The 26360-nt window shown below is 31.8% G+C and overlaps 6 protein-coding genes across 7 annotated transcripts; 4 read left to right on the top strand and 2 right to left on the bottom strand.

Moving 5' to 3' along the window:
* The first annotated feature begins 122 nt into the window (after window positions 1–122).
* On the top strand, window positions 123–2764 carry LOC124926075 (protein COBRA-like). Of its 2 annotated transcripts, none has more exons than XM_047466240.1 (6): window positions 123–503; window positions 910–986; window positions 1065–1521; window positions 1626–1785; window positions 1865–2124; window positions 2196–2764. In XM_047466240.1, the coding sequence occupies exons 1-6, from the start codon at window positions 434–436 to the stop codon at window positions 2429–2431; spliced, it is 1260 nt and encodes a 419-aa protein (XP_047322196.1). In that variant the 5' UTR covers window positions 123–433; the 3' UTR covers window positions 2432–2764. The 2 variants fall into 2 exon arrangements, with proteins under 2 accessions (XP_047322196.1, XP_047322195.1); XM_047466239.1 differs by having other exon boundaries at window positions 907–986.
* A 541-nt stretch (window positions 2765–3305) lies between these two features.
* On the top strand, window positions 3306–5292 carry LOC124925111 (protein COBRA-like). Its single transcript, XM_047465083.1, has 6 exons — window positions 3306–3375; window positions 3599–3678; window positions 3761–4226; window positions 4459–4624; window positions 4704–4975; window positions 5045–5292. The coding sequence occupies exons 1-6, from the start codon at window positions 3306–3308 to the stop codon at window positions 5290–5292; spliced, it is 1302 nt and encodes a 433-aa protein (XP_047321039.1).
* A 4314-nt stretch (window positions 5293–9606) lies between these two features.
* LOC124926416 (agamous-like MADS-box protein MADS2) lies at window positions 9607–11660 on the top strand. The gene is made up of 7 exons (XM_047466640.1): window positions 9607–9903; window positions 10187–10265; window positions 10346–10410; window positions 10545–10644; window positions 11038–11079; window positions 11162–11418; window positions 11506–11660. Exons 1-6 carry the CDS (start codon window positions 9719–9721, stop codon window positions 11246–11248), a joined length of 558 nt encoding a protein of 185 aa, XP_047322596.1. The 5' UTR covers window positions 9607–9718; the 3' UTR covers window positions 11249–11418; window positions 11506–11660.
* Window positions 11661–14993: 3333 nt separating this feature from the next.
* Window positions 14994–21132, top strand: LOC124923813 (AUGMIN subunit 5-like). The gene is made up of 10 exons (XM_047463792.1): window positions 14994–15750; window positions 15879–16421; window positions 16615–16756; window positions 16950–17126; window positions 17669–17878; window positions 18264–18449; window positions 18607–18763; window positions 19594–19789; window positions 19958–20090; window positions 20514–21132. The coding sequence occupies exons 1-10, from the start codon at window positions 15221–15223 to the stop codon at window positions 20640–20642; spliced, it is 2403 nt and encodes an 800-aa protein (XP_047319748.1). The 5' UTR covers window positions 14994–15220; the 3' UTR covers window positions 20643–21132.
* A 759-nt stretch (window positions 21133–21891) lies between these two features.
* LOC124923816 (F-box/kelch-repeat protein At5g15710-like) lies at window positions 21892–23641 on the bottom strand. The gene has a single exon (XM_047463795.1). It carries the CDS (start codon window positions 23256–23258, stop codon window positions 22005–22007), a length of 1254 nt encoding a protein of 417 aa, XP_047319751.1. The 5' UTR covers window positions 23259–23641; the 3' UTR covers window positions 21892–22004.
* Window positions 23642–24228: 587 nt separating this feature from the next.
* Window positions 24229–26234, bottom strand: LOC124923814 (pentatricopeptide repeat-containing protein At5g38730). Its single transcript, XM_047463793.1, has one exon. The coding sequence runs from the start codon at window positions 26127–26129 to the stop codon at window positions 24351–24353; it is 1779 nt and encodes a 592-aa protein (XP_047319749.1). The 5' UTR covers window positions 26130–26234; the 3' UTR covers window positions 24229–24350.
* Between the last annotated feature and the right edge of the window lie 126 nt (window positions 26235–26360).

The following is a 26360-nucleotide window of genomic DNA, read 5'->3' as shown; positions in this document are numbered from 1 at the left end:
TCAATGGAATTTTTTTTTCAAATTTCAATAAATTTAAAGTCAACATTAATTATTTTAAATGAAATGAGATTTGAACAACTCAGCAAGATGTCAAAAGAAGTGTGGGCCAACATCAAATAATGAATACCGACTTCTTTTCAAGATATTTTCATGTCAGAATTTTCATTTAAATTTGGAATTGGATCTAAAATCTAAATAGAGAAGAAACAAAATGTTTTTAATTGAACCCATTGTCTAAATGACACTCTATTAAACTCCAAAAGTCTCAAGTCAAAATGTGCGTGCGTTTTAGTGTTTGATAATTGAATAAATAAAAGTAATACTGGAGGAATATGACAATTGGATCAGAGTTGACCAGCCTCTCAATCATCACTATTTCTATTACCTGCTGGTTGTGTAAGCTCTCCCAACCCCCCATTGAAGAAGTAAGAAGATGGGCCTTCTGATACTCTTCTTCTTCTTCTTCTTCTTGATCTTCTCTTGCATCAGCTACAATTCCACAGGTTATTGCATTTCTCTCAAATTTTCTTTTGCTGTTAACATGTTCTTGGTTAATTAGCGGTAAAGGCTTCTTATTGTTACATCTTTCTTTGGAAAATAATTAAGTTTCATCTGTTTGGCTTAATGAAGTAGATATTGATCTAGTAATGATTTGGACTAGTTTAGGAGATTTACTAATTTTTAATGCTAATATGAGATGTTTCGTGAGCTCATTTATATCATCCCCAATATGTTCTTAGTGTTTCAAAATTAATATATGCATTATGGATCTGTAATTGTATTGTGAAACTCAGAGATCAAAGATCTCAATTACTGGCTACATTGTTAAAAAAACCATCTTAATAAGCATGCACAGTATCTTCTTCATGATTGTACAAGTTAATTAATTAATGTTATCTAATTCAGAAGCTTTCGATCCCCTTGACCCAACTGGAAACATCACAATTAAGTGGGATGTCGTGGCCTGGTCACCTGATGGCTATGTTGTAAGTAGTTAATATTTCAAAATTTTATCAATGGCCCGTCGATGATGCTTGATAAGATAATAATAATCCCGATTGCAGGCAGTTGTTATGATCAACAATTTTTATAAATATCGACACATTGAAGCTCCAGGATGGTCTCTCCAGTGGACCTGGGCAGAAAAGGAAGTCATATGGGACATGGTTGGTGCCCAAACAACCGAACAGGGAGATTGTTCGAGCTTCAAGGGAAACATTCCGCATTCTTGTATGAAGAATCCAACGGTTGTTGACTTATTGCCCGAAACTCCTTATAACCAGCAGATTGCCAATTGCTGCAAGGGAGGGGTGATCAGCTCTTCGGTGTCTGACCCTGAAAATTCCGCTAGCTCCTTCCAAATCGGTGTGGGTGCGGCTGGAACCACCAATAGTACAGTTAAACTCCCCAAGAACTTCACTTTAAAAGCGCCAGGGCCAGGTTATACCTGCGGTCCTGCGCAAACTGTTCAACCTACTAAATTCGTTTCTTCAGATGGAAGGAGATTCACTCAAGCTATGAGTAAGTATATATAATTGACAAATACTTATGAGTTTACTCTATTCTTTTCCTATTGAAACTATACCAATATATAATATGGTTATCTTTACAATATATTGTGACAGTGACATGGCGAGTTGTGTGCACATATTCACAATTCTTAGCTCGGAAAACACCAGCTTGTTGCGTTTCACTATCTTCTTACTATAACAACACGGTAGCACCATGCCCTACATGCAGCTGCGCCTGCCAAAACAAGAATAATACCTCTGGGAGTTGTGTAGAGTTACGTTTTTTATCTTCCATTTTATAATATTGTTCTTTATTCGATATACTAACACACTTGTCGATTCAATGATTGCAGTCGTAAAACGGGGCTAGGGAAGAATAATAGTAGTACTATTGCCCCAATTGTCCAATGTTCAAGCCATATGTGTCCTAGCCAAGTTCATTGGCATGTGATGGTTAACGAGAAGAAATATTGGCAAGTGAAGATTACTGTTACAAATCTTAATTACAAGATAAATAGTACACATTGGAACTTGGTCATACAACATCCCAACATTGATAAGCTGGTGGTTACGGTTTTGAGCTTCAACTATAAGACGTTCATTTCTCCCACAGGTAAGTAATTATTATTCAGAATATTAATTGTTTATAATATATATACTAATTTGGTGATGAATCATGTATAGATGATACAGTATTAATGATGTGGGGAGCGAAGAAGAAGAAGAATGATGTGATTATTGGAGCTGGTGGTTCATTTGATGGTGGTAAGAATCATGTACAATCTGAAGTGCTGTTGAGAAAGACGGGTTTAGCTTTGGAGAAGGGATGGGCTTTTCCTGAAAGGGTGTTTTTCAATGGCGATTATTGTATTATGCCACCTCTAGATGCATACCCTTATCTGCCAAACACAGACATATGATGTAGTAACTAAGGTAGACATAAGTACTACCAAGTATCTTTTGTTTAACTATCACATCTTGTGTGTTAATAAGGTCATATTAGTTTGAAATTATTTATAAAATGAAAGTCTTGTTATTTTTATAAACTTGTAAAAATTAAATAAAACCAAAGTCTAAAATCGTTACTAGTACTCCTGCGCACTTTTCTGCCCTTGGGCGCGACGTTGCATTTCAGCTCAAGAAGATGTTTCCATGGTTGCTCTTTACCAGATCATATAAATAATGAAAAGTTTGTATTTGGATGTTAATACTAGTTGTGCATTCACATTGAAATTCATATATATTTCTGGATATCAATCTTCACTTCATGAAGCTTAATTATACATTATAACAGTTTGTGTATGCATTCAATTTGAATTTTGAGAAGAATATCATGAAGTGTATTTGTCTTGTTCTTCATTTATTCTATTGGCTATGGTATTATCATGTCTTCTGAAGTTGATGCAGATTCATAAATTGGTTAGAAAACTGATAATCTTACCTGAAAATGACATTGACATGAGATTCGAGAGGCGGTTTTCAACACTGGAGATTTCAAAGCACCATGCCCTGAAGACTTTATTCCATCTATTTGGATCTAACAAGATGGTTTTAAATGAATCCATTGTCTAACTTACATTATCAAACTCTAAAGATCTTTAGTCAAAAGGAGGGTTATTTTTTTTATGATTAAAAGTTCAACTGGAAGATATGGCAATAATTGGCATATGATAGATGGATTTAGGCTATAATGATATCAGATTTGACCAGCCTGTCATCTACATCTCCATAATTCTTCAATAAAAAGCTTCTCCATTGACTATACTACCTTGCCCCATTGAAGAAATTAAGAAGATGACCATAAACTCCCTTCTCATCATATCGTTCTTCTTCATCTTCTCTTGCACCAGCTTCACTTCCACAGGTTATTGAATTTCTCTTTTGCTGTTAACATTTTTCTTGGTTAAAAAATTTCATCTGTTTTCAACACATTAAGTTCTCCCATTGAAGGATTCTTTCTAAAAAACCATGTTACATTTCTCTTTCAATTCTGATTTTAACAATTGTTTAAGTTCACAGTGAGTGAGGTAGCTTAGTATCTTATTCATGAACAAGCTAATTAATTGTTGGGTTGTTGTTTAATTCAGAAGCTTACGAGCCCCTTAACCGAGATGGAAACATCACAATCAAGTGGGATGCCATAAAGTGGACACCTGATGGCTATGTTGTAAGTAGTTAATATTTCCAAATTTTATCAATGGCCCATCAATGATGCTTGATAAGATAATAATAATAATCCCGATTGCCAGGCAGTTGTTACGATCAGCAACTTTTATAAATATCGACACATTGAAGCTCCAGGATGGTTGCTGGGATGGACCTGGAGAAATAAGGAAGTTATCTGGAACATGATTGGTGCCCAAACAACCAAGCAAGGAAATTGTTCAAGATTCAAGGGGAGCAACAATATCCCACATTCTTGTGAGAAGAATCCAATAGTTGTTGACTTATTGCCCGAAACTCCTTATAACCAGCAGATTGCCAATTGCTGCAAGGGAGGGGTAATCAGCTCGCCAGTCTCAGACCCTCAAAATTCAGCTAGCTCCTTCCAGCTCACTGTGGGTGCCGCTGGAACCACCAATAAGACAGTTTATTTGCCCAAGAACTTCACCTTAAAAACACCTCCGGGTCCCGGTTATATCTGTGGTCCTGCCAAAGTTGTTCGGCCAACTAGATTCATTTCCTCAGATGGAAGGAGGGTCACTCAAGCTATGAGTAAGTATATAATTCAGATTCTTTTTCTTTTTTGTTCAAACATCCCGACTCAATTTAAAGTGTTCTTAGTAGAAATCTTAGTCTCTTAGTATCACTTGTTGCTTAAAAATGGTTAATATCATAATAGATTCATAGTTGTAAGTTGTTTATTTATGAAATTATGAAATTTCTATCATTTTCCTATTATAACACAATAATATGATGATGATCTTTACAATATATATTGTGACAGTGACATGGGAAGTTATCTGCGTTGCATATTTACAAGTAGCGGCAGAGGACACTCGATCTTGCTGCGTTTCACTATCGTCTGACTATAACAACACGATAACACCATGCCCGACATGCAGTTGTGGCTGCCAAAACAACAAGAATAGACACGGAAACTGTGTAGATCAGTTATGTTTTTCTTCTTCTCTTTTGATTCTTTATTCGACATACTAACACATATACACTTGTGGGTTCCTTGGATTGCAGTCATAAATCGATGCCATTGAAGAACAATAATAATAGTAGTGCCCCAATTGTCCAGTGTACAGACCATATGTGTCCTACACAAGTTCATTGGCATATTGTCAAGGCTAATGAGAAGAAATATTGGCGTGTGAAGATCAAGGTTACAAATCTTAATTACATAATGAATAGTTCACAATGGAACTTGGAGGTTGTTCAACGTCCCAACTTTGATCATAAGCTGATAAAGATTTCCAGCTTCAACTATAAGAAGTTCAATTTTTCTAGTCGTAGAAGTAAGTACTTCTAGATTGTTTGTTACATATTTATATACAATTTTGGTGATGAATGAATGATATATGTAGATTCAACGTCGGTTTTAATGATGTGGGGAGTGAAGAAGAAGAATGATGTGATTATTGGAGCTGCTGGTTCATTTGATGGTGGTAAGAATTATGTAGAATCTGAGGTGCTCTTTAAGAAGGAGAAGATGAATTTAGCTTTGGAGAAGGGATGGGGTTTTCCAATAAGGGTTTATTTCAATGGAGATAGATGTGTTATGCCACCTTTAGATGCTTACCCTTATCTACAAGACACTATCACAAGTTTGTGAATCTTCTATATATTATTATTATCATCCTTCATTTCCCTAGCTATATATTAAAGAATACTTTGTGAGAAAATAAATTTCATATTTTGTATTAATTAATGTTCTCAATATTCTTATAATTTGGAAAACATCATCTCAAGGCACATATGTATATTTTTGATGCCAAATGTAGTTGTTGTAAAGATAGAAACTTTTTCATAAATTTGAAAATAAGTCATTACCAGTTATGACAACAAGAGAGAAACCCTTATGGTGGGGATGGAATATTATACAATTTCTAAAGATGTTTTATAAAAAGGAGAAAAAAAGCAATACATTAGTGCACATTCATTTTTATGATGAAATTTTGTAAAATATGGAAGCGTTTTGTTTTTATAAAATAAACAAACATATATAAATAAATAAAGATTAGTTTCTATTTAAAATTAAAATATATATATTAAACAAAAAGAGTAGTTGACTGCCAGTAAAATGCTGACACGTTACCTATGTCATACAGCTGTAAGAGGAGAGAGAGTCTGATGACCAATAGATGACAAACAGCTGGCGACGGCAGACCACAACGGTTTTACCGTAATTTCCGGGATGTGAAATGACACCAAATATTTCTAGATTTTATATATTTAATTCATCTAGGTTATTCAGACTTTTTTTTTTTTTAATAATTAATATTTATAAATACTTTAGAATTTTTAATATAATTATAATACTTTTTGCTAAAATATAATTATATCAAATGTGATTTTTTTTTATATCAAATTCTCAATTCTTATTATATATTATTTAATATAAGTTATAATTTGGTTAAATTTAATCAACTATAGAAAGAGATCAAAGGAGACTTAACTACTCTAATTTAGTTTTATAATTTATATATTACTACAGTTTATATAAATACTAGATTTTAGAGATCATCTATTTTTAGTGTAATTTGTTTAGTCAAATTTAGTGCACTTTTTTTTTAAAACTAAACTAATTTAATTTAATTTATTGTAATTCATTTAATTTAACAAATAATATCTTTAATATATGTTGGAAATTATTTTGAAAATAGAGATTGTGGTTGAATCTGATTTTTTTATAATATTAACAAAATCACCATCTAAATAAAAATAAATTCAAATTGATTTATTTCTTGTTTGGAATTTGTTTTCATGTTTAAATTTGTTTTGACTATGATTTTTAAATTATATTGTACTTTTTCTTCATTTGATAATTAATGCTGGTGTTAGGTAATTATTAGTATACCAAATTTAATAGATATAAAATTTAAATTATTACCCAATAATAAATATGCCAAATACATTACAATGCTACAACTTAGCTTATGTACTGTCCTCAAAATTATTTATGATGGTGTTTATCAGATTATCAAAGTTGTAATTTATAATAAATTGGTATATTATTGCATTTAAGTTAGGGTATTTCTGCTCCAATTATTCTTACAGGGTTATTTGAAATTTTTTTTATAAGAAAGGATTATTAATTTGTATGTCTTAGTTAAATTACTAATTAAAATATTATTTTGTATTTATTACACACTATACATGTATTATTCCTTTTAGTATATATGTTACTCAAATATCATATATAGCTTTTTCAACTGAATAAATATTTAAATATTATATAAAGAACATAATATATATGAATTAAAATGATTAGGCATTAGTGCTAGCTCCTGAATTTAGTTAACCTTGCCAAATCCAACTTGGTCGGTCCCTTGCTCATATATGGTTCATAGATCAGATCCTGATGTAATCGAGGATGTGATACCGGTATTTTATTTTAATTAAAATTAAACATATAAAATAATTAAAGAATTCAATCTCTTTGGAAAGCTTCATAATCTCCAAATTAGTGTAAAAAATTATTTACTAAAGGTGTGATAATGTCTAACAGAATATAAACAATATGTAATTAATTAGCTTAACTAGGGTTTAGAATAAAGTTCCTTAATTGGGTTACCAAAAGGACAAAGGCAATTATTTTAATTTGGCACCACAGCCATTTTCATTCTCAATTATTTAATTTATATTTCTTCTGTTAATCCACTTGTTATTAATTTTTGTTTGCCATAACAAGTAACTAAACATTCAAAATAAGTCATAATCGTGTTTATTCTATAGTGTATGGTTGGACACTCATAATTGACCAATTATCTTATATTTCTTTCACGACATATATATCAAAAGCTCTTGTTGTACGCAAATAAAGCATTAAGTTTCCGCGTCATACATAAGTCATAATGATCTCATTCAACATTACTTCAAAAAAAATATTTTTTGACCTAGCTAGACATGCTCTTCAAATTGCATCATGACTATATCAATGAAAAGCTCGTGAATGAAGTTACTTTATGTAAGTAGATCACGATGAACTTCCTTTGGATCAAATAAATGAGGAGACTATATATTCTATATATGATTTCAATATTCAAATTAGGGCTCTTAAATAAAGATGTAATGAAATGGTCATTATAAATTTGGATATAAAGCCATACAAAGCAGTGAAAATGGTTTACACATGCATGTTGAATGAGCAAAATAAAGTAAAAGGGAGAGCCAATCAAAATCCCAAGGCCTGGTTTATTGAATAAAATTATAAAAATGACTTATTTTATATAATATTTTAAATTTTTAAATAAAACAGTATCATAAATCATTTAACAACTTCATTTTCATGGTACAAGTTTTTTTTTACCTTCTAAACAGTTTATCAAGATTTCCAAATAACTCTACGGTCTTGTTCGTATTCAGTATTTGGTTTTTCAAAAATAATTATTACATCATTCACTCTCTCATCCATCAAATCAATCAATTCATGATTAACCAAAATACCCTCTATTTTAAATTATTATTATTTATTTTATTTATATATATGAATACTTTTAAGTCTTTTTACAAAAAAAAAAAAAACATCATCATTTCTTCAAAATCATCACCCATAATAATTGTTTTTTCTCCAAGTTATTTAAATAACCTGAAATAAACAAACCCTACATAAAAAGAAAAGCTCTAAAAGATACAAGGAGGTGTAGAGGAGTTTCATTTGATTAAAACCTATAAAAAATTTTGAAATATTATTCCTAAAAAAAATCATTAATTCATAAACTAAAATATTCTTATTTTTATAAATTATAAATATAAAATAATATTATAATAATTTAACTAATAACTATATTTTTCTTTATTATTGAATAATGTTTTGAAAAAATCAAAAATAAATAAATTAAATGACCCATCAAACAAGCTATTAGTTAGGCCTTATTCTATCTGGATTATTTAAATAATCAAAATTTAGTAAACATTATTTTTTCTTTATCACTCTGTTTATTAACTAAAATATTTAATATTTTTATATTTTATAAATATATATAATAATACATTTTAAATATTTTTACCAAAAAAATTTAACCTCCTCAAAATTATTATCATTATTCTCTTTCCAGATTTTTTAAACTCATATCCAAACAAGATCTTAGTCTTTAGATCAAAAGTAATAATTCTAAACTTTAGGCATTATTCAAATTTATTTTAAAAAATAACAATTATTGATTATTTTTGAGGGATGAAAATTGTTTTTTTTTTTTTTTTTTTTAAAAAAGATTTAAATGGTATTAATATATAATAATAAAATAAAATTAATAAATTAAAATATAAAGTATTTTAATATCTTAATAATGAATTAAGTGAGGTTATAAATGAAAAAAAAGAGTGATAATAATTTTTAATTTTAATTATTCAAAATAATCCAAAAAGAAGACTAAAATGTATATAGACATGTTTTTACATTAGGTGTGAATGTGATTAACAAATATAATTTGAAAATGTGTATCTTTATGGGGGCAATAATTAAAGAATCGTAGGATGAAGAGCTTAGCTGTTAGAATAAGCCAATGAGAGTCCGACAGGTGTAAGTTTCCGATATTTGTTCCTAGGATCGTTACAAGAGATGGGATTGAGGACGTCTTGACGAATTAGCATAAGAAAAAGTAGACTAACAATCACCACTCGCACCCACGCGCGTATCGTTTAAAAGTTGTGTCAACATTAACGCGTGTAAATCACTCCGCGTGAAAATGCCTTCCCCCGTATCCATCACAAGTGGAAAAACGAAGAAAAATCACAGGAACCCTAGCTCTCTAATGTAAAGAAGATGATAATGATGATGAATGAATGAAGAGGAGGAGGTTTAGATAGAGAGAAGAAAAATCCGGTCTGGGTAAGAAGAAAGGTAAAAGAAATCTCATCGATCGATCTTTCGATCCGACGTCTGATATCTTGTTTGTTTTTGCTTTCTCTTACTAGCTAGGGTTTGTTTGTTTGTTTGTTCTTCTTTCTTTCTTTCACTGTTTTGGTTACATTGCGTACTTTGACAGGGTAAATTGGAACCGGGAATAGCTGATTGTAGAAGAAGGAGAGGGGAAGGGATGGGAAGAGGAAGGGTGGAGCTGAAGAGAATAGAAAACAAAATAAATCGGCAGGTAACGTTCGCAAAGAGGAGAAATGGACTCCTAAAGAAAGCCTATGAACTTTCCGTACTCTGTGACGCTGAACTTGCTCTCATCATCTTCTCTAATCGCGGAAAGCTCTATGAATTTTCCAGCACCTCCAAGTATATCCCATCTCTTTTACTTAAATCATGGATCTAATTACATTTCAAACTCACTTAATAATATTTGCTATTAATGTTTGTTTCATTTTCAAATTAAACCCATCTTCATAGGGATCTGTTCTAATATCATTTATTACTTCAATCCTTACTTCTTTTAGGAAACACTTCCTTAATTGTTGCTTCTTCTTTTCATAATTTACCCTATTATAAACTTCTTTTGCCAGATTCCTAATTTATAGCTTAATTACCCTTTTAATCTATCATTTGCCCTATAATTGCGCAGCATCCTCAAAACACTTGAAAGATATGAGCAATGCAGTTATGTTACTCCGGAAGTTAACAATGCTGCTAAGGAGATTGAGGTAAACTGTTTTCTTGATTGACTCGAGAATGGGTGATTTAATAACGATATAGTATATTTTATTTGAATGGTTTATTGCAGCAAAGTAGCTATAAAGAGTATCTAAAATTGAAAGGAAGATACGAGACATTACAACATCATCAAAGGTAATTAGATTATAAGTAATGTTTATAAGAAAATATTAAGAAATTCTATGTGATTGAAACTAATCTTCATACTTATGATTATGCTTTTCTTTTTCATAATAAATATATTTGATTATAAATGCTGCTACTTGTAGACACCTTCTTGGAGAAGATCTTGGTCCACTTAATGTTAAGGATCTTGAACATCTTGAGCTTCAACTAGACTCATCACTGAAACTGATAAGATCAACAAAGGTAATTAGCTAAACCTATTTATATATTGTAGGGTCATTTTGTGTTTGTAATTGGGGTTATTTGTATATAATTAATCCAAAGAATCTATTTTCACCATTAATCATTTCATTTATCAAATCATTGATTAAATTATCAAATTATTCACTTAATTAATCACTTTTATACAATTTAAATATTAATATATTACAAAATAATGTTATAATAATAATTTAATATATTTTTCTTCAAATAACCCTAGACCAAACAATCTCTTGAAGGTTTCTCTCTCATTCTTTTTTTGGGTATGTATCACAAAACTTGGCATATATTTAACGACATTTTGTTAATTATTGAACTTTGTTTCCGTATGTAAATGTTTATTTATTGTATTTAATTAGAAATTGGAAATTGCAGACTCAGTATATGGTTGATCAGCTTTCTGATCTTCAGACAAAGGTATGAATATGTTATGAATATGTAGTACTAATGTTTGGTTAATATTGACGAGATGGTGATGTGATAAACCTTAATTATATAGGAGAAAATGTGGGTTGATGCTAACAGGGCTTTGGAAAGGAAGGTAATTAAAAATCATCTTCTCAGTAGTATACATAGAATTAATTAGAAATGGTTATAATAATTAATAATAAATTTGCAGCTGGATGAGATTTACAAAGACAATCAGCTTCAGCAGGCATGGGCAGCAGGTGCTGAACAAAACAATTCATACGGTCATCATCAAACTCAAGGGTTCAGCTTCCAGCCACTAGACTGTAATCCCAATTTGCAAATTGGGTAAAAGATTCAATCTTTTCCTTGAAAACCTACAATGATTTGAGCCATTCTTGTTGTTCCTGATGAAAGGGATTAATATTAATACAGGTATGATCATCCTGCTGCTGGTGGTAGTGCTGGGAATCAGATGAATGTTGGTGGTGGTGCAACTCATGAACAAAACGTCAATGGTCTTATTCCAGGTTGGATGCTCTGACCATGATCATTTGTGTTGTTTTGAAGGATTAAGCATTGAATTAATGACTCACTACATAAGTGCAAACTTCTAATAATAATAATAATAATTAATTAATAGAGCAGTAATTGCATTACGTACTGGGATGTGTTGTAGATTTTCTCATGTTGCTGGACAATTTGACACTTGTAAGAAGATATCTTATTTATATATATGTTTATCAATTGTCTAATTGATTTTCTTTTATCATAGTTGGTATGATAAATGACCATATATATATAGAGAATTTTGGAAGTCACAATAACTTATCTCATATAATTTTTTTTCTTATTTTCATGACTTTTAAGCGTAAGAGGGTGATACAACGTCTTGTTTTACCATATTGAATTTGTAGTTATGAATTTTTTAATTCAAATAAACTTTTGTTTTTTTTTGTGGGTCATTTGATTTTCGTATATTTTGATAGTGTTATTGATCTTTTTCGAGTTTGTTGTTGTTTTAAAAACAGAGATCTGTTTTAAAAACAGGATAGGAAATTATTTTTTTAATGTTAAGTAAGAGTTATTATAATTGATTTTTCATGTTGACACCTTATTATATGAATCTTTTAATTATTGGTGTGATTTCCTCATTTAATGGTGAGTTGTATTTATCTAAGACAATTTTTGAAATTATTTACTAATAATTTGTGTGACAATTGTAACTGTTGGTTCAAAATATTTAGGAATCCCAGTTTATTTGGTTCATTGGACTTATTTACTTTATTATTTATTGTTATTTTTTATCATAAGAGTATATTCAATAAATTGTGTAATAGCTGATTTTTTTTTATTTTTTTTTTTAAATTTAACATTTAGATTTTAAATTGATTATTTTAATTTTGTAAATATTATTTATAAATTAGTTTTTATAAATATAATTTCTAATTTTGAATTAAATTCTTATAAAATAAAATAAAGAGTTGAAAACTTATATGGTTATTCAACTATTACAAAATAAGTACAAGTACTTTTTATAGGAATTAACACAAAAAAAGTATAAGAAAAATAATCATTAGTTGTAACAACTTATTAAATGGTGTAATAAGTATAATGCTCTATGTAAAATCAACAAGATTAAATTAATGTTGATGACATTTTTATTTAATTGTTAGTTATCAATGTTAAATTACACTCATAGTATATCTGAAAAAAAATATTTTAAAGAGAAGCACATACAAGGAGTAAAAATAATAGTAATTTTGTTTTGCTAAAAATTCATTAATATTTATCATTATTTCAATTAAATCATCTCAATAATCATAAATTTAGTTAATTTTATACCAAATAAATATACTCGTCATTTCTCACAAATTTTGCTTACTTAATAGTTACTAACTTTGGATTTATTACTGTATTTAGGCTTTTCACTGGGAAATTAAATTAATTTCTATATTTATAAGTGAAAAAAATTCTCCACAAATTAATATTTATTATTGATTTGATTTTACTATTTTTTTTTCTATTTTTCCATCTTTTGAGTTGATTTTGTGATTTTGTTAATGTTGCGTCATTAGTTGATAAGATTTATTGTTATAATTTTTTTTTTAAATTTAAATAACATTTATATATAAATATGGATAGTTTGTTACTCACATATTGTTGTGTAAAGTTCCATTCTTACTTCAAAAAAAATATGATGAAAACAGTTCGTGCCTAAAAAATAAATTCGTTTATTTTTTATATTATTTTTATTATATTTTTTTAAAATTAATAAACAGTTATATAAAATTATGAATAGTTTGTTAGTTATGTATTATTGTCTGAACATTTGTATATATTTTAAAATTATTTTAATAAAATCATTTTCTAATCCAAGTATCCAAAAGACAATAATTTATTTTTCTTCTCAATATTAGTTTTTGGTTTAATTTAAAAATAGATTTTTCATAAAATATATATGTATAAACTTAATTGAAAATTAATTTAATTATATATTTTTTAAATTATTTTTAATTTTATTATATATTATAAAATATAATAATTTCTAAGTTGAACAGTCATCACAATTGTGGCATGTTAATCTAATTATTTCTATCAATATTATATAATATATATATATATAACTTTTATAAAATATAAATTTTCTAGATTAATTTTTTTCTTAAAAAAAAGTATAATAACAAGAGAAATCTCTGATTATTCATTTATTTAACTATATACTAAACTGCATAAATAATTAAATACCACTATGGCCTGGGCCTGTCCATAGAGTAGACAAAAAATATATCTTTGGTGCATGCAAGAACTCAAAGTTAACTTTCTAAAATTAATAAATAAATAAATTTATATTTTAAAATAATAATACTAACAAATCTAATTATTTTCTATCAATATTATATGATAATATAACTTTTATAAATATAATATACTTACTTTTGATTAATTTTTTTTTAGATAAATAATAATAATAAATAAAATATGTAACTATTCTATTATTTTTATTTTTTTAAATAGGCTTGTAGTTTTTATCAAACACTAATGTGACAAAATTTTCAAGGTCTTGGGCGATTGGTTAGTCTTGAAAATCGAGTATATAAGTGACCTGAAATGATTGGTTCTAAACCAACGGAGACCTGATCTTATTCTACCCGATTAATTACCTGATTTTTTTTCTTCTAAAAACTTGTTTAATTAGAATTATTTGTTATATAAATTAATATTCTTTTACAATCATTTGTTTGTTATATAAATTAGTGTATATTTTTTTAAACGAGATTAAAATTATTAACTCAATAAATACTAAGTACATCCTATTATCCTTTAAGTCTATTATAAATGAATCAATCCTATTATCTTTTAAGTCTATTATAAATAAATTAATCTGAAATAAACAACTCAATATTTCAAAAATAGTAAATATGTATATATAATATTTATTTAAATTTATGAATTCCCATTCTCAAATCTGTTTCATTTTATATAAAATATATATTTTTGCAATTATATAATACATATTTGAATACTTTTTATATTAAATAAAATATATATTCTTAAATATGTAAAAAATGACCATGTTTTACTTTCACCCATATGAAAAAAAATAATAAAAAATAAATATGCTTAATTGAAGAGGAAAAATAATATATTTTCAAGCTATACTAAAGTTTTATAATTCATTATAAAAATCTATTATTTGGAAGAGAAATGCTTAAGAGAGCATCTGGGGTGAATTGATAAAGAATTAGTGACCGCAATCTGATTTTTTTTTAAAAAAAAAATCTCTTTTAAATATAATAATATAATTTCTCCTTAATATGTTTTTTAAATAAAAAATAATAATAAGAGAAATATGTAAATCTTAGAATTTTTTTAATTTCTTATTTGGGACCGGGTTGATGATGATTCAGTCCCTATAATGAAGAAACAAAATTGAAATCACCTTCTTTGCCATTGAACCTAATGCCAAGTAATCTTCACTTTCATTTATCAATTCACTCATTCTCAGTTCAGATCCAGTTGCTCTCACTGACAGTCATAATTCCACATTTTACATTTGTCAATTAGATTTTGTTTTCTGTGAATTCTCCATGATGTTATAGACAAGGGTTCTTCTTTGATTTTCCCCAAACCCTAAGGTTTGCGCGAAATGCATAGTTCAGTTAGCTCGACGGCTCAACCTGAAGCAATACTTGAATGGCTTCAGAAGGAAATGGAATACAGACCTCTCGGTCCATACATTGCTTCGAACAAGGCGTCAATTCCGTCTGCCGACTCAATGCGCAAGATTTGCAGGGGCAATATGATTCCAGTTTGGAATTTCTTGTTGAAGAGAGTAAAATCGGAGAAGACTGTGGAGAATATCCGTCGGAATATACTAGTTCACGGCGGAGACGATAGTTCTATTCCTGGAGGGGATGCATCAAAAGCCAACGATGTGGGTAGGAATAGAGGGAGGAAGAAAGAGAGAGTCAGGCTGGATGAGGAAGCTTCAAGCTCGAGTTCAGCAGAAAATGCTAGGGAAATTGCTCTGCATGAAAGAGATTTGGCGGAGAAGGAGGTGGAGAGGTTGGGGCATATTGTGAGGCGACAACGTAGAGAATTGAAAGAACGAATGCTGGAGGTTTCTCGAGAGGAAGCAGAGCGGAAGAGAATGCTTGATGAGAGGTCAAATTACAGGTTGGATCTTTAAAACCACTATACTTAAAGCTGAGAGATTGTAATGCGTACTGAATATTTGAATAAAAAGACTTGTTAATTGTGCAAATTTGACATATTTGAGAGTTCATATGGTGCTGAACCTGCAGGCACAAACAGGTGATGTTGGAGGCTTATGAACAACAGTGTGATGAAGCAATAAAAATATTTACAGAATATCATAAACGGTTTCGAATCTATGTTAGCGAAGCAAAGGATTCACAGAGATTGAATAATGATCCTTTCAGTGATATGAAAAAAAGTTTTAGTCCAAACAGTGAGAAAGGAGCTTTTTATTCAACTGTTAAGGGAAACAAACAAGCAGATGATATCATTCTTATAGAAACAGCCAGAGAAAGAAACATCCGAAAGGCATGTGAATCTCTTGCTATGCAGATGATTGAAAAGATTCGCATTTCCTTCCCAGCTTATGAAGGAAGTGGTGTCCATTTAAATCCTCAAGTAGAAGCTGCCAAGTTAGGCATTGATTTTGACGAGGACATACCAGATGAGGTTAAAAAAGTTGCTTTAAATTGCCTGAAGAGCCCTCCCTTGTTGCTTCAGGGTATAATTGAATACACTAAGAGGTTGAAAGCTTTTATTACAAGAGAAAATGAGAAAATTGATATCAGATCTGATGCTGAAACATTAAGGTATGTGTGGACTTTGGTCTTACCCTAACTGATGTTCAAGCTCATTTAGGATTAGGTTTTGATCTGTATCTGCTTCTACATTTCCCAAATTTAGCTTAAAAAATTGTTTCTTGTTTCTTTTTTCTTTTTTTATTCTATAAGCATGACTGAGGTATACGAAGATCAAGTTTTAATATTCTCAATCTGCAATCAGGTACAAGTATGAAAACAACAGAGTAATGAATGTTTCTTCTTCGGATCCAAGCTCGCCATTACAATACCAATTAATTGGCAATGGGAAAATTACTGCTGGTGCACCTTCAAGTGGTAGTCCAAATCAAATTTTTGAAAGACAGGTCTTCATTTGTTCTTTCCTTCTTCAATCACCATGCTGTGATGGATGCCTCATTCCCAAGTTCTTTTCTGTCTCTTTAGATTTTTAGATATTGGAAATTGTTTGGATGTGAAGGTGTTAAACCATCTATCTGGCTTAAGCTTACACATGTTCAACAACTAATAGATGATTTTATAATGTCAACTTCCTTACAGAATGCCCATGTTCAACAAATTCTTGCTACTGAAGATGCACTTAATAAAGCTGCAGAGGCTAGAAATCAGTGTCAAAAGCTTATTAAACGGTTGCATGGGAGTGATGATTTAGTATCATCACAGGCACTGTTTGTTGGTGACACCTCACATAATGTGGGCACTCTCAGGCAACTGGAGGTAATCTTATGTCTGTAATTAATGAGTTGATCTACTTAATAGTCCTCCATTATCCCAACTGCCAAATAAAAGAACAACTGTCTGGATTTATGTTCTTTTATGATGTGGTATAGATACTGTTTATTTGGTAATTATGTTATGCTTGTTTGGATAATTCAGTATACTTAATAAATATAAGATGAGGGAAGAAATGTAATATAATGTCTCCCTTCAATGATGTTTTGTCACACAAAGCTTAAAATTTGTTATTAGACCTTGCACACATACTCAAATTCATTAGATAGGTAGGTAACACTACTTTCATATATGCAAGACATTCACTTGTTTCTCTTGTGCTTCGAGTATGACACTTTTTATTTTTATTCATTCCCATTAAATCAACACTGCTTCCAATCACTGTCATGCCATAAACAAGAGTGTTTGTTTTGTCCTCGTTTAATTTCCTTCTAATTTCCATGTTGTCGAGTTAGTTGACTATGAAGTTTATGTTTAGCCTCAATCTGTTCTGGTTTCTTGGTATGTTTTTCTGCTTATCTATGCAGTTTGATGTATGGGCCAAAGAGAGAGATGTTGCTGGACTGCGGGCTAGCCTGAGCACACTGATGTCTGAAGTTCAGCGCTTAAATAAAGCATGTTTAGAGAGGAAAGAAGCTGAAGATTCTTTGAGGAAAAAATGGACAAAGATTGAAGAGTTTGATGCCCGCAGATCAGAACTTGAGTTCATATATAATGCTTTGCTTAGGGCTACAACGGTAATGGACTCTGTTTGCATTTTTTATATATGAAAACGTACATTATATACAATACAATTGTACCACCCAGTTACCCCATGACTAGATAATTTGTTGCAAGTAGACCATGGACCCATTGGAAACACTTGTAATTTTTGTTTTGAACATAATCTCATCTAGATATGTTTTTGGGTCCAATATTTTTGGATCCAGGTGTTTTCAAATGGAGCCCATATTTGATAATTTAACTGGGTCTCATAACATTTCAGATGATGGTGAAGTGAGTGAGGTCTATTGGTGAAGGATATTTGCTCATAAAAGATTGAGTGCTCGAGTGCATGATGTTTTCAGTTTAAAGACAATTATGATGTTTTAAATATTTATTTGTTGACCGTTTATCATGCAGGATGCTGCAGCATTCTGGAGCCAGCAGCCTCTTGCTGCTAGAGAATATGCATCCAGCACTATTGTCCCTGCATGTACTGTTGTCTTGGAAATATCAAATAGAGCAAAAGACTTTATAGAGAAAGAAGTTTCAGCATTTTACAGTTGTCCTGATAACAGGCTGTGTATGCTACCATCAACCCCACAGGTCTGTGAGATCTGTGTACAAGCAATTCTTGGAAAATTATATTAATATCCATTTATTTGTTCCTTAACAAATATTGTGTTTTAGGGTAGATCTTGTTCATGGATCATCATTAATTTCCTTTTACAGTGTCTAAATTGTTTCTGGGGTTTCCTACCAGGCACTTTTGGATTCCATGGGTATAAGTTCGACGGGGCCTGAGGCAGTTGCTACAGCAGAAAAGAATGCTGCTCTCTTGACAGCTAGGGCTGGTGCTAGAGATCCTTCTGCAATTCCTTCCATATGTCGGATTTCTGCTGCCCTGCAGTATCCTGCTGGTTAGACTTGCTCCACCATATTTTACCTCAATGCTGCTTGTAAAGTAATAAGCTGATGATATGGACCCCTTTTTTCCCCTCAACTACAAAACTTACTAAATCATTTGGTGATTGTTTATTGAGTCCTAAATATGTATTGATCTAGCCATAGGTGATAGGCATCTAAGGAAAATTCTGTAGGTTCTTTTCTAGTTGGTTTTAGTTTATTGCAGTCATGTTTGATAAAATTGAAAATTAAGTGTAGAACGATGAATACTAAATTCGAAGTACTGAATGAGTACTAAATTCGAAGTTTTTGAAAAATAACTGCTGAATAACTAAATGAAAATATCTGAATTTTAAGTACTGAAATGTGAAACGGATGTTGGGAAAGTACTTACAGACTTTTTCCCATATAAAAATGTGACTTGTTTAATTTTGAGGGTTAAAGTTGTCTTTCAGACGATCTTACTAGATTAGTGAGTAAGTTATTCATAGCTTACCCTAGTTTTAAAGTTGCCGAGTTAAGTTATTCATAGCCTACTCTAGTTTTAAAGTTGTCTTTCAGACGCTCTTACTAGAAAATTATTATGTGATTTTAAATAACAATTATCAAATGAACTTAATTCAACACTTTCAATGCGAGAAGAGACTAATAGGTTTCATATAGATTGAGTGATAAGGTATTATCAAACACCATCTAAGTGTTACACCTTATGTACATTTTTGTGGCTTTCTATTTTCCATCTTTTAAGCTCCTTGATACTTTAGTAATGACCTGATTATGATTTCCTTTATCCTTGCCTTGCCATTTTCTGAAGTGTGCTGAAAGGCTACTTTATTTTTCTCAGGTTTAGAAGGTTCTGATGCTGGTTTGGCATCAGTACTAGAGTCCCTGGAATTCTGTCTGAAACTTCGTGGTTCTGAAGCATGTGTTTTGGAGGACTTAGCTAAAGCAATGAATACGGTTCATATACGACGGGATCTTGTGGAAAGTGGCCATGCTTTATTAAATCACGCCTCTCGTGCTCAACAGGAATATGAAAGGTTTAATTTAATCTGAAGTACTTATGCATTATTGTTGTTTTTGACGAAGATATATTTCATTGAGTTTTTGTTTTTCACCGCTCTTAAGTCGAATCAAGAGAATATATATATATGCCAACATAATGCTGCAAGATTAGATGCCATTGCTCAAAAGTTACACTTTTGCAGGACCACAAGTTTTTGTTTAGATTTAGCTGCTGAACAAGAAAATGCTATCACGGAGAAGTGGGTACCCGAACTAAGGAATGCTAGTATAAATGCTAAAAAATGCCTAGAAGATTGCAAATATATCCGGGGTTTGGTAAGTTACTTTGTTGGATAGTTTTTATTTATTTATTAGAAATTAATCAAGTTTCTCTTAAAGAAGAATATATGAATATGGTGCATAATTAATATCCCCTAGCTGTAGTTGTTACTGAAGTGATTAAAGTCTGTGAGTCAGGTTCTTCTTTCAGATTGCTCTCCATTTTAGGTCTTGTTTGATCTGGGATTATTTGAATAACTAGATGGTTAATAGCCTCATTTGATGTAGGTTATGAAAATCAGGTTATTTGGGATTATTTGATATATTTGAAAACAAAAATAAAGGGTATTTTGGCTGTGGGGTGACATGCTAGTTCTCCTTAATTAAAAAAAATAGAGGGTATTTTGGTTGATGATTTGGGAATAATTCAAAACAAGTTCTTAATATTTTTGATTGTTTTTCTTCATATGTTCATGGTAGGTTGATGAATGGTGGGAACAACCAGCTTCAACAATTGTTGACTGGGTTGCTGTTGATGGGGAAAATGTTGGTGCATGGGTCAATCATGTGAAACAGTTGCTTACCTTTTATGATAAGGAACTTCTTTGAGATAAAAAAAAGGACCGAAGATGGCTTAACACGAGAAACCCTGCCTTCTTTTCGTGTCTGTCGGCATGATCCAGTATATACACTAGGAACACCAGCTTGGTTGATTTCTCCCACTCGGGTGTGGAGGTCTGGGTAAGTTGGTAAAAATCCATATGTCAGATCATGGGGAATTCCTTTATTATTATCCTTTATCAACAGTTTTATAGATTTCGGATGCAAACTCATTACCTTCTTGAAAAATGGGGATCGATGGATTGATGTAATTAGAAGTGGATGGTATGTTATTGGAAAAAGGTCAGGGCTTTCGAGCCAAACCTTAACATCTGCTATGTTTCCCAAGAGCCAATGGTACAAAGTGATCTGTCTAGATCTGAACTTGTAAAGTTATTTTTGTTGTATATTTGTTTCAATAGAGTGATGTTGAACCCAATTGAAGGTTGTTATCATACATTATTAACACTTATTGCAATCCTTGAGCTCCGACTTCAATAATCAGTTTTATTCCTTTGGTCAAATCTCGGTGTGTCGTGTCGTCTGATCTGATTGAATGTCTCTCATCCTGGGATAACACAAATTTGTTATTCCCCACACCATGTCCAAATATTATTGTAATGAAATAAACTAATAATTCATTCCAATTTTGAGAGACAAACTTGATGGATAAACATGTAACCATACCTTGGATACCTTCATCTAATAATATAATAGTCTCAAATTGGAATCTTTCTTTTTCTCAAAGTTGTGCATTTGATTTATTATTTAATTGAATAAGTTAAACGTATAGAGGTTTCTTGAATTATTTATTTGAGATTCTCCAAATTACCCCAATATTCATTACATAAAATTTAAATAATCCTAAAAAACAAATAAAAAAGAGAAAATAATCAATTGATTCAATCTTTAATCTTTATATAATCCAAACTTTCAACTTGCTTTAGGGGAATGATTGACAAGAAAATAGAAAAGGTTAAGTATTTCAACTGAATTTGATTGGTAACAAATTTTAAAATTAATTGACTTTTTCTATATAAATATTAATGTTTTCTCATACATGACACTTTCCAGAAATATAAACAAATTACTATTAAAAAAAACAATGGCAATAACTTTTGGGATTGGATTTTGCAATTTTTAATTTGTTTTAAGAAGTTAAATTCGATAAAAGTGTGAACTATAAATAAGATTTGAAACTACAAGGTTTAAACAGTTGTCCTTGATGAATTAAATAACATCCGAACATCAAAATTTTATCAAAACAAAATAACATAAATAGCTTGAAGATGATCAGGCTTATGAGTCAAGAAAACATTCCATCATTCTCAAATACCCAAATCCTTATCCAATACAATCTTCCAAAAACTCCTAAATTATAGAGGCATCAAATCTCGGCTCATAGAAACAATCTTGACTATTAAATGCCTGAAAGGCACAACCCTTGATCCAAGACCAAACCTTTCTATCAACATCATAAATCAACCCTTTCCCTTGATTCCACGACGTGAAGCAAATCAATCCGTTTTGTCCAAAACATTCGAATCTCTCAACAGAGTACCTCAAAATGGTTCGGGAATACCTAAGTGGCATTCTGCTTATTTCAACCCAAGCAACTTTTTTATGATCCAATTCCCATATCCGCATGCTATGAAAATTGCAATAAAGCCCGATTCTTCCGACAAGAAAAAGGCGTTTCCTTGTCCCTGCAATCAGGTACCCATCCAATAATGACCTCGGATATTTAGCAGGAACATGCTCCCAATATCCAGAATTCAGTTTATACACTATTAAACCCATTGGTGAAAGAGTTTCCATATATAGCCTCGAATCACAAAAGGCCATCTTTGACGAACAAAGATTTGCGGCTGGCATTGTTTGATGAAGCGTCCAACGATTGATCTTAGAGTCGTATACTTCCATTGGTAACGATTTGTCGCCATAAATATCACTTGTAGCTATAACCTTAAACGACATGTTGATCCTATCAACAACCAAAATCAACTTCCTTTGCTGGTTAAAATGCATAGTTGGTAATATTCTCCAAGATTGTGTTAAAGGGTTGCATACTAGAGCTCTGAAAGTTAAACCGACTAACCCTGAGAAGCAAACGAGACCCCCTGAAGAACCAACTAACCAGAATGCCCATTGAGGAAGAAACGTGAATGGAATCATATACCATTGTTTCAGAGGTAAGCTGAAGACTGAGCATTGTGGGTTTTGTCCATTGTTCCAAAATGACAGAAGACAGGGACCATGGGATGGGACTTGAGAATAGGACTTAAGAAAGCTACTGTCTTGTAAGATTGAATTCCATCTTTTGCATACGGAACGTAGACGAAAAATCATGAAAGGGGGGATCCTAGCTAAGATTTCGTTCAATAAATCTTCTGGAAGCATTGCCCAGATATTATCTTCCATTTGAATATCGGGAGGATGAAGAATGGTGATGGTCTTAGTAAATGTAACTATAGTTTCATCAACTAAACCTCGTGGCTTGGTTTTCACCACTTTATGCCTTGAAGGACTCGTATTCCTCGACCCATTTGACGAGAAATGAGGCATTAGCCTCCGATTATTATCACCATCCTCACTGGAATTCCCGATTTTCAGTATTTTCGACATGACAGATTAATCATCAACGAAGGGATTCAAAATTGAAATGAAAATATCAATTGAGGATTGCCCACACGGTCAATGCATGTCCAAGATAGAACAAAACAGGTCTACTAATGGAAAGATCCAATCTTGGAATCTACTAATGGAAAAAATGAAAGCATAAACGTGTGGACGAGATAAGAATGGATTTAAAGAGTTTGAAGCAGCGATCAGAGAAGTCAGAAGGAAAGGACACATATGGATTGAGATCGTTTACCTGTTTAGTTTAGAGTATGTAAAACATCTTCTTCTTCTTCCCTCCCTCCAGGCATTAGAAATGGGTGAAAACCCTAATTAAAACCCTTCTTCAGCTTCTCTCTCATCTTTCTTTCTTTCTTTCTCTCTCTCTCTCTGATGGGTTCTTGTTCTGACTCCACTGTGGTGCCATTATAATGGCGCTGAGCTGAAGGAAAGAAATAGAGAAATGACGGAGTTTTCAGTTTTTGCCATTGTTTGAAAATATATAATTAATAAAACTGACAACCAATAAAACGGTGCCACGTTCAAAAGAAGACAAAAGTTAATTCAAAATTGGGAGAAAAGACAGAAAATTGATCATAATTCAAGGCTCAGATTTAGCCTCTTTACCGGCGCCATTTAGATCTCACTAGTAACCCTTTTAATTTCGTCATTATTATTTTTCATAAAACTAGACATTTACTTTTATTTCAAATGTTGTATCAAAGTATCTCAGAAACCATATTAATGGTTTAATAACAGAACAGAGTTGTCAATTTCATGTCATCTTTTATTTTGTTTTCACTAGTCACATGGTGCATGCAATATTGACACGTGTGATTCAACATAAACAGTGACCAGTAATAATCTTACTTTGGAAGGATTAGGCATCTTAGACCAAGGGCATGAGTAAACCAAACCAATAGTGCAAACCAAACTAAGACTATTCCAATCAAACTGATTTGGCTAAATTTGGACATATCCACCTATTTTTGTGGATAGATTAGAAGAAGGATTACTATTTTTTTTTTTATCTCTTACTAGTTTTCTAAACTCAAAATAAAAAATACATTACTTGTTATTTTCCACAACAAAGGTGATTCAAGATTGGATTTTCAAATCCTGTATTTGCTTTTGAACGATCTCCGATACTAAACCTCTCGCAACCAACTGATCCCAGAAGACACCAAAGACACTATCATCGTCGACATAAGTAGTAGTCAGACTTCGATAAATGTTGGGTGTTATCATCAACCTCCTCCTATACATATCTTCAAATATATTTGAAGCAGCAGCAACATTTCCACCTCTAAAATAAGCATAAGCCAAACTACTACAAACAACACAATCTCCCAATATCCCTTTACCATTCATAACACCAAATATCTTCTCAGCACAACCAATCCTGTCTCTCTTACATAAAGCTCGTATAATCGCCCTGTAAATCGATATATCTACGCATATACCTTTCCTACCAAACTCCTCCAGCAATCCCATAACTGCTTCTTCTCCTTCTTTCCATTTCTTGCAGTACCCGTCAACAATCCAATGATAAGTGCAAGAACCGGGGCGCAGTTCTTCCTTGATCATATCAATCAAGAACTCTTTAGCAGTATCGAGATCCATTATCTTGCAGAATCCATGAATTAACGCTCTATAAGTGTACTGATTGGGCTTCAGTCCAGCATCCGACATTTTCTTCTTCACTCTCAATGCAGAAGTCATATCTCCGATCTTGCAATACGCGTTGATTAAGGTATTACACGTGACATTATCAGGATCGATCTTCTTTTGGCTCATCTCGCTCAGAAGCTTATTAGCATCGTTAATCTTGCCTTCTTCACAGAGCTTACGAAGAATAGAATTGTAGGTGACAACTCCTGGAAAGAGCTCTTTAGCTTCCATTTCTTCACGCAGCCTCAAAGCTTCATTTAGATCATTCACTCGGCAATATCCATCTATCAAGGTCGTGTAGGTTACGTGGTTAGGTGTAGCCCCGTTTATTTCTTTGAAAAACCTGAAAGCCTCTCTCATTCTACCTTCTTTACAGTAGCCGTAAATAAGGGAGTTATAAGTGACTATGTCGGGTGATATGCCAGCTTGTTCCATTCTATGTTGGACAGATAAAGCTTCATAGTGCATTCCTTTTTTGGAGTATAGAGAGATTAATGTATTGAAAGTGATGAGATTAGGATGAATACCTTTCAATTCCATTTCACTGATTAACTCTTCTGCTTTCTCAACGTCCTTAGATTTGCAGCAACAGTTAATCAACACATTGAATATCTGTGAATTCGGATTGACGCCTATGTTTATCATCTTCTTATATGTTTTCCATACTTTGTCGATCAATCTATCTTTCACCAATGAATTCAACAGAACCGCACATGCGGGCAAGTGAGGCTTAAGCCTATTAACTCTCATGTGGTCGAAGACTTGAATAGAATCACGAATCATCTTGGAATTAGCATAGAATATGACAAGCCAGCTAAGAACTTGAGAATTCGAGTCTTGATCATCGTGGGTATGAGAAAGTGCATTCAAGACAGTGGGTGATGATAAGAAATCTCTTAGGGCAATTTTTTCAAGCAGGTTCTGTGCAGTCCTGTATTGGCGTTGCTTGGTGAGGATGTGGATCATAGTCCAGTTAGACTGAAGAGAGTGCTTGTAACCAGGAACTAATTCCACCCATTTGAAGAACGACAGTGAAAGAGAGAACCCATACAGAGAAAGAAAAGGTAATACCTGGTTAATGGTATTTGATGTGACACAAGACCCAACCTTGGCCTTCAAAACGTTGTCCCAATGCCCTTTGAGGATTGCTGCAAACAGAGCTTTGACAAGAGGAACTTCATTTCTCATAGAAATCAAGCTAGCCATTAGAGACAATTCTCGTCGTAACAGCTAAATCGTCAAAATCTTTCAGTACCCAGATCATTCTGTAATGTATTTCTGCCCCCCCAACGTCCAAAGAGAGCCAATAGAAGGAATTAGGGCTATTGAGCCCAAGATTCACTTTGAGGTTATAAGGGTTATTTAAAATACAATTTTTTTAAAAATTTAGTATTGGGTCCCGCTTCTCTCCAAGCTTTATCTTGTGGATGCAAACCC

Source organism: Impatiens glandulifera, chromosome 2, assembly GCF_907164915.1.
Source record: "Impatiens glandulifera chromosome 2, dImpGla2.1, whole genome shotgun sequence".
NCBI classification, from domain to species: Eukaryota; Viridiplantae; Streptophyta; class Magnoliopsida; order Ericales; family Balsaminaceae; genus Impatiens; species Impatiens glandulifera.
This window is presented reverse-complemented; position numbering and strand designations above follow the sequence as displayed.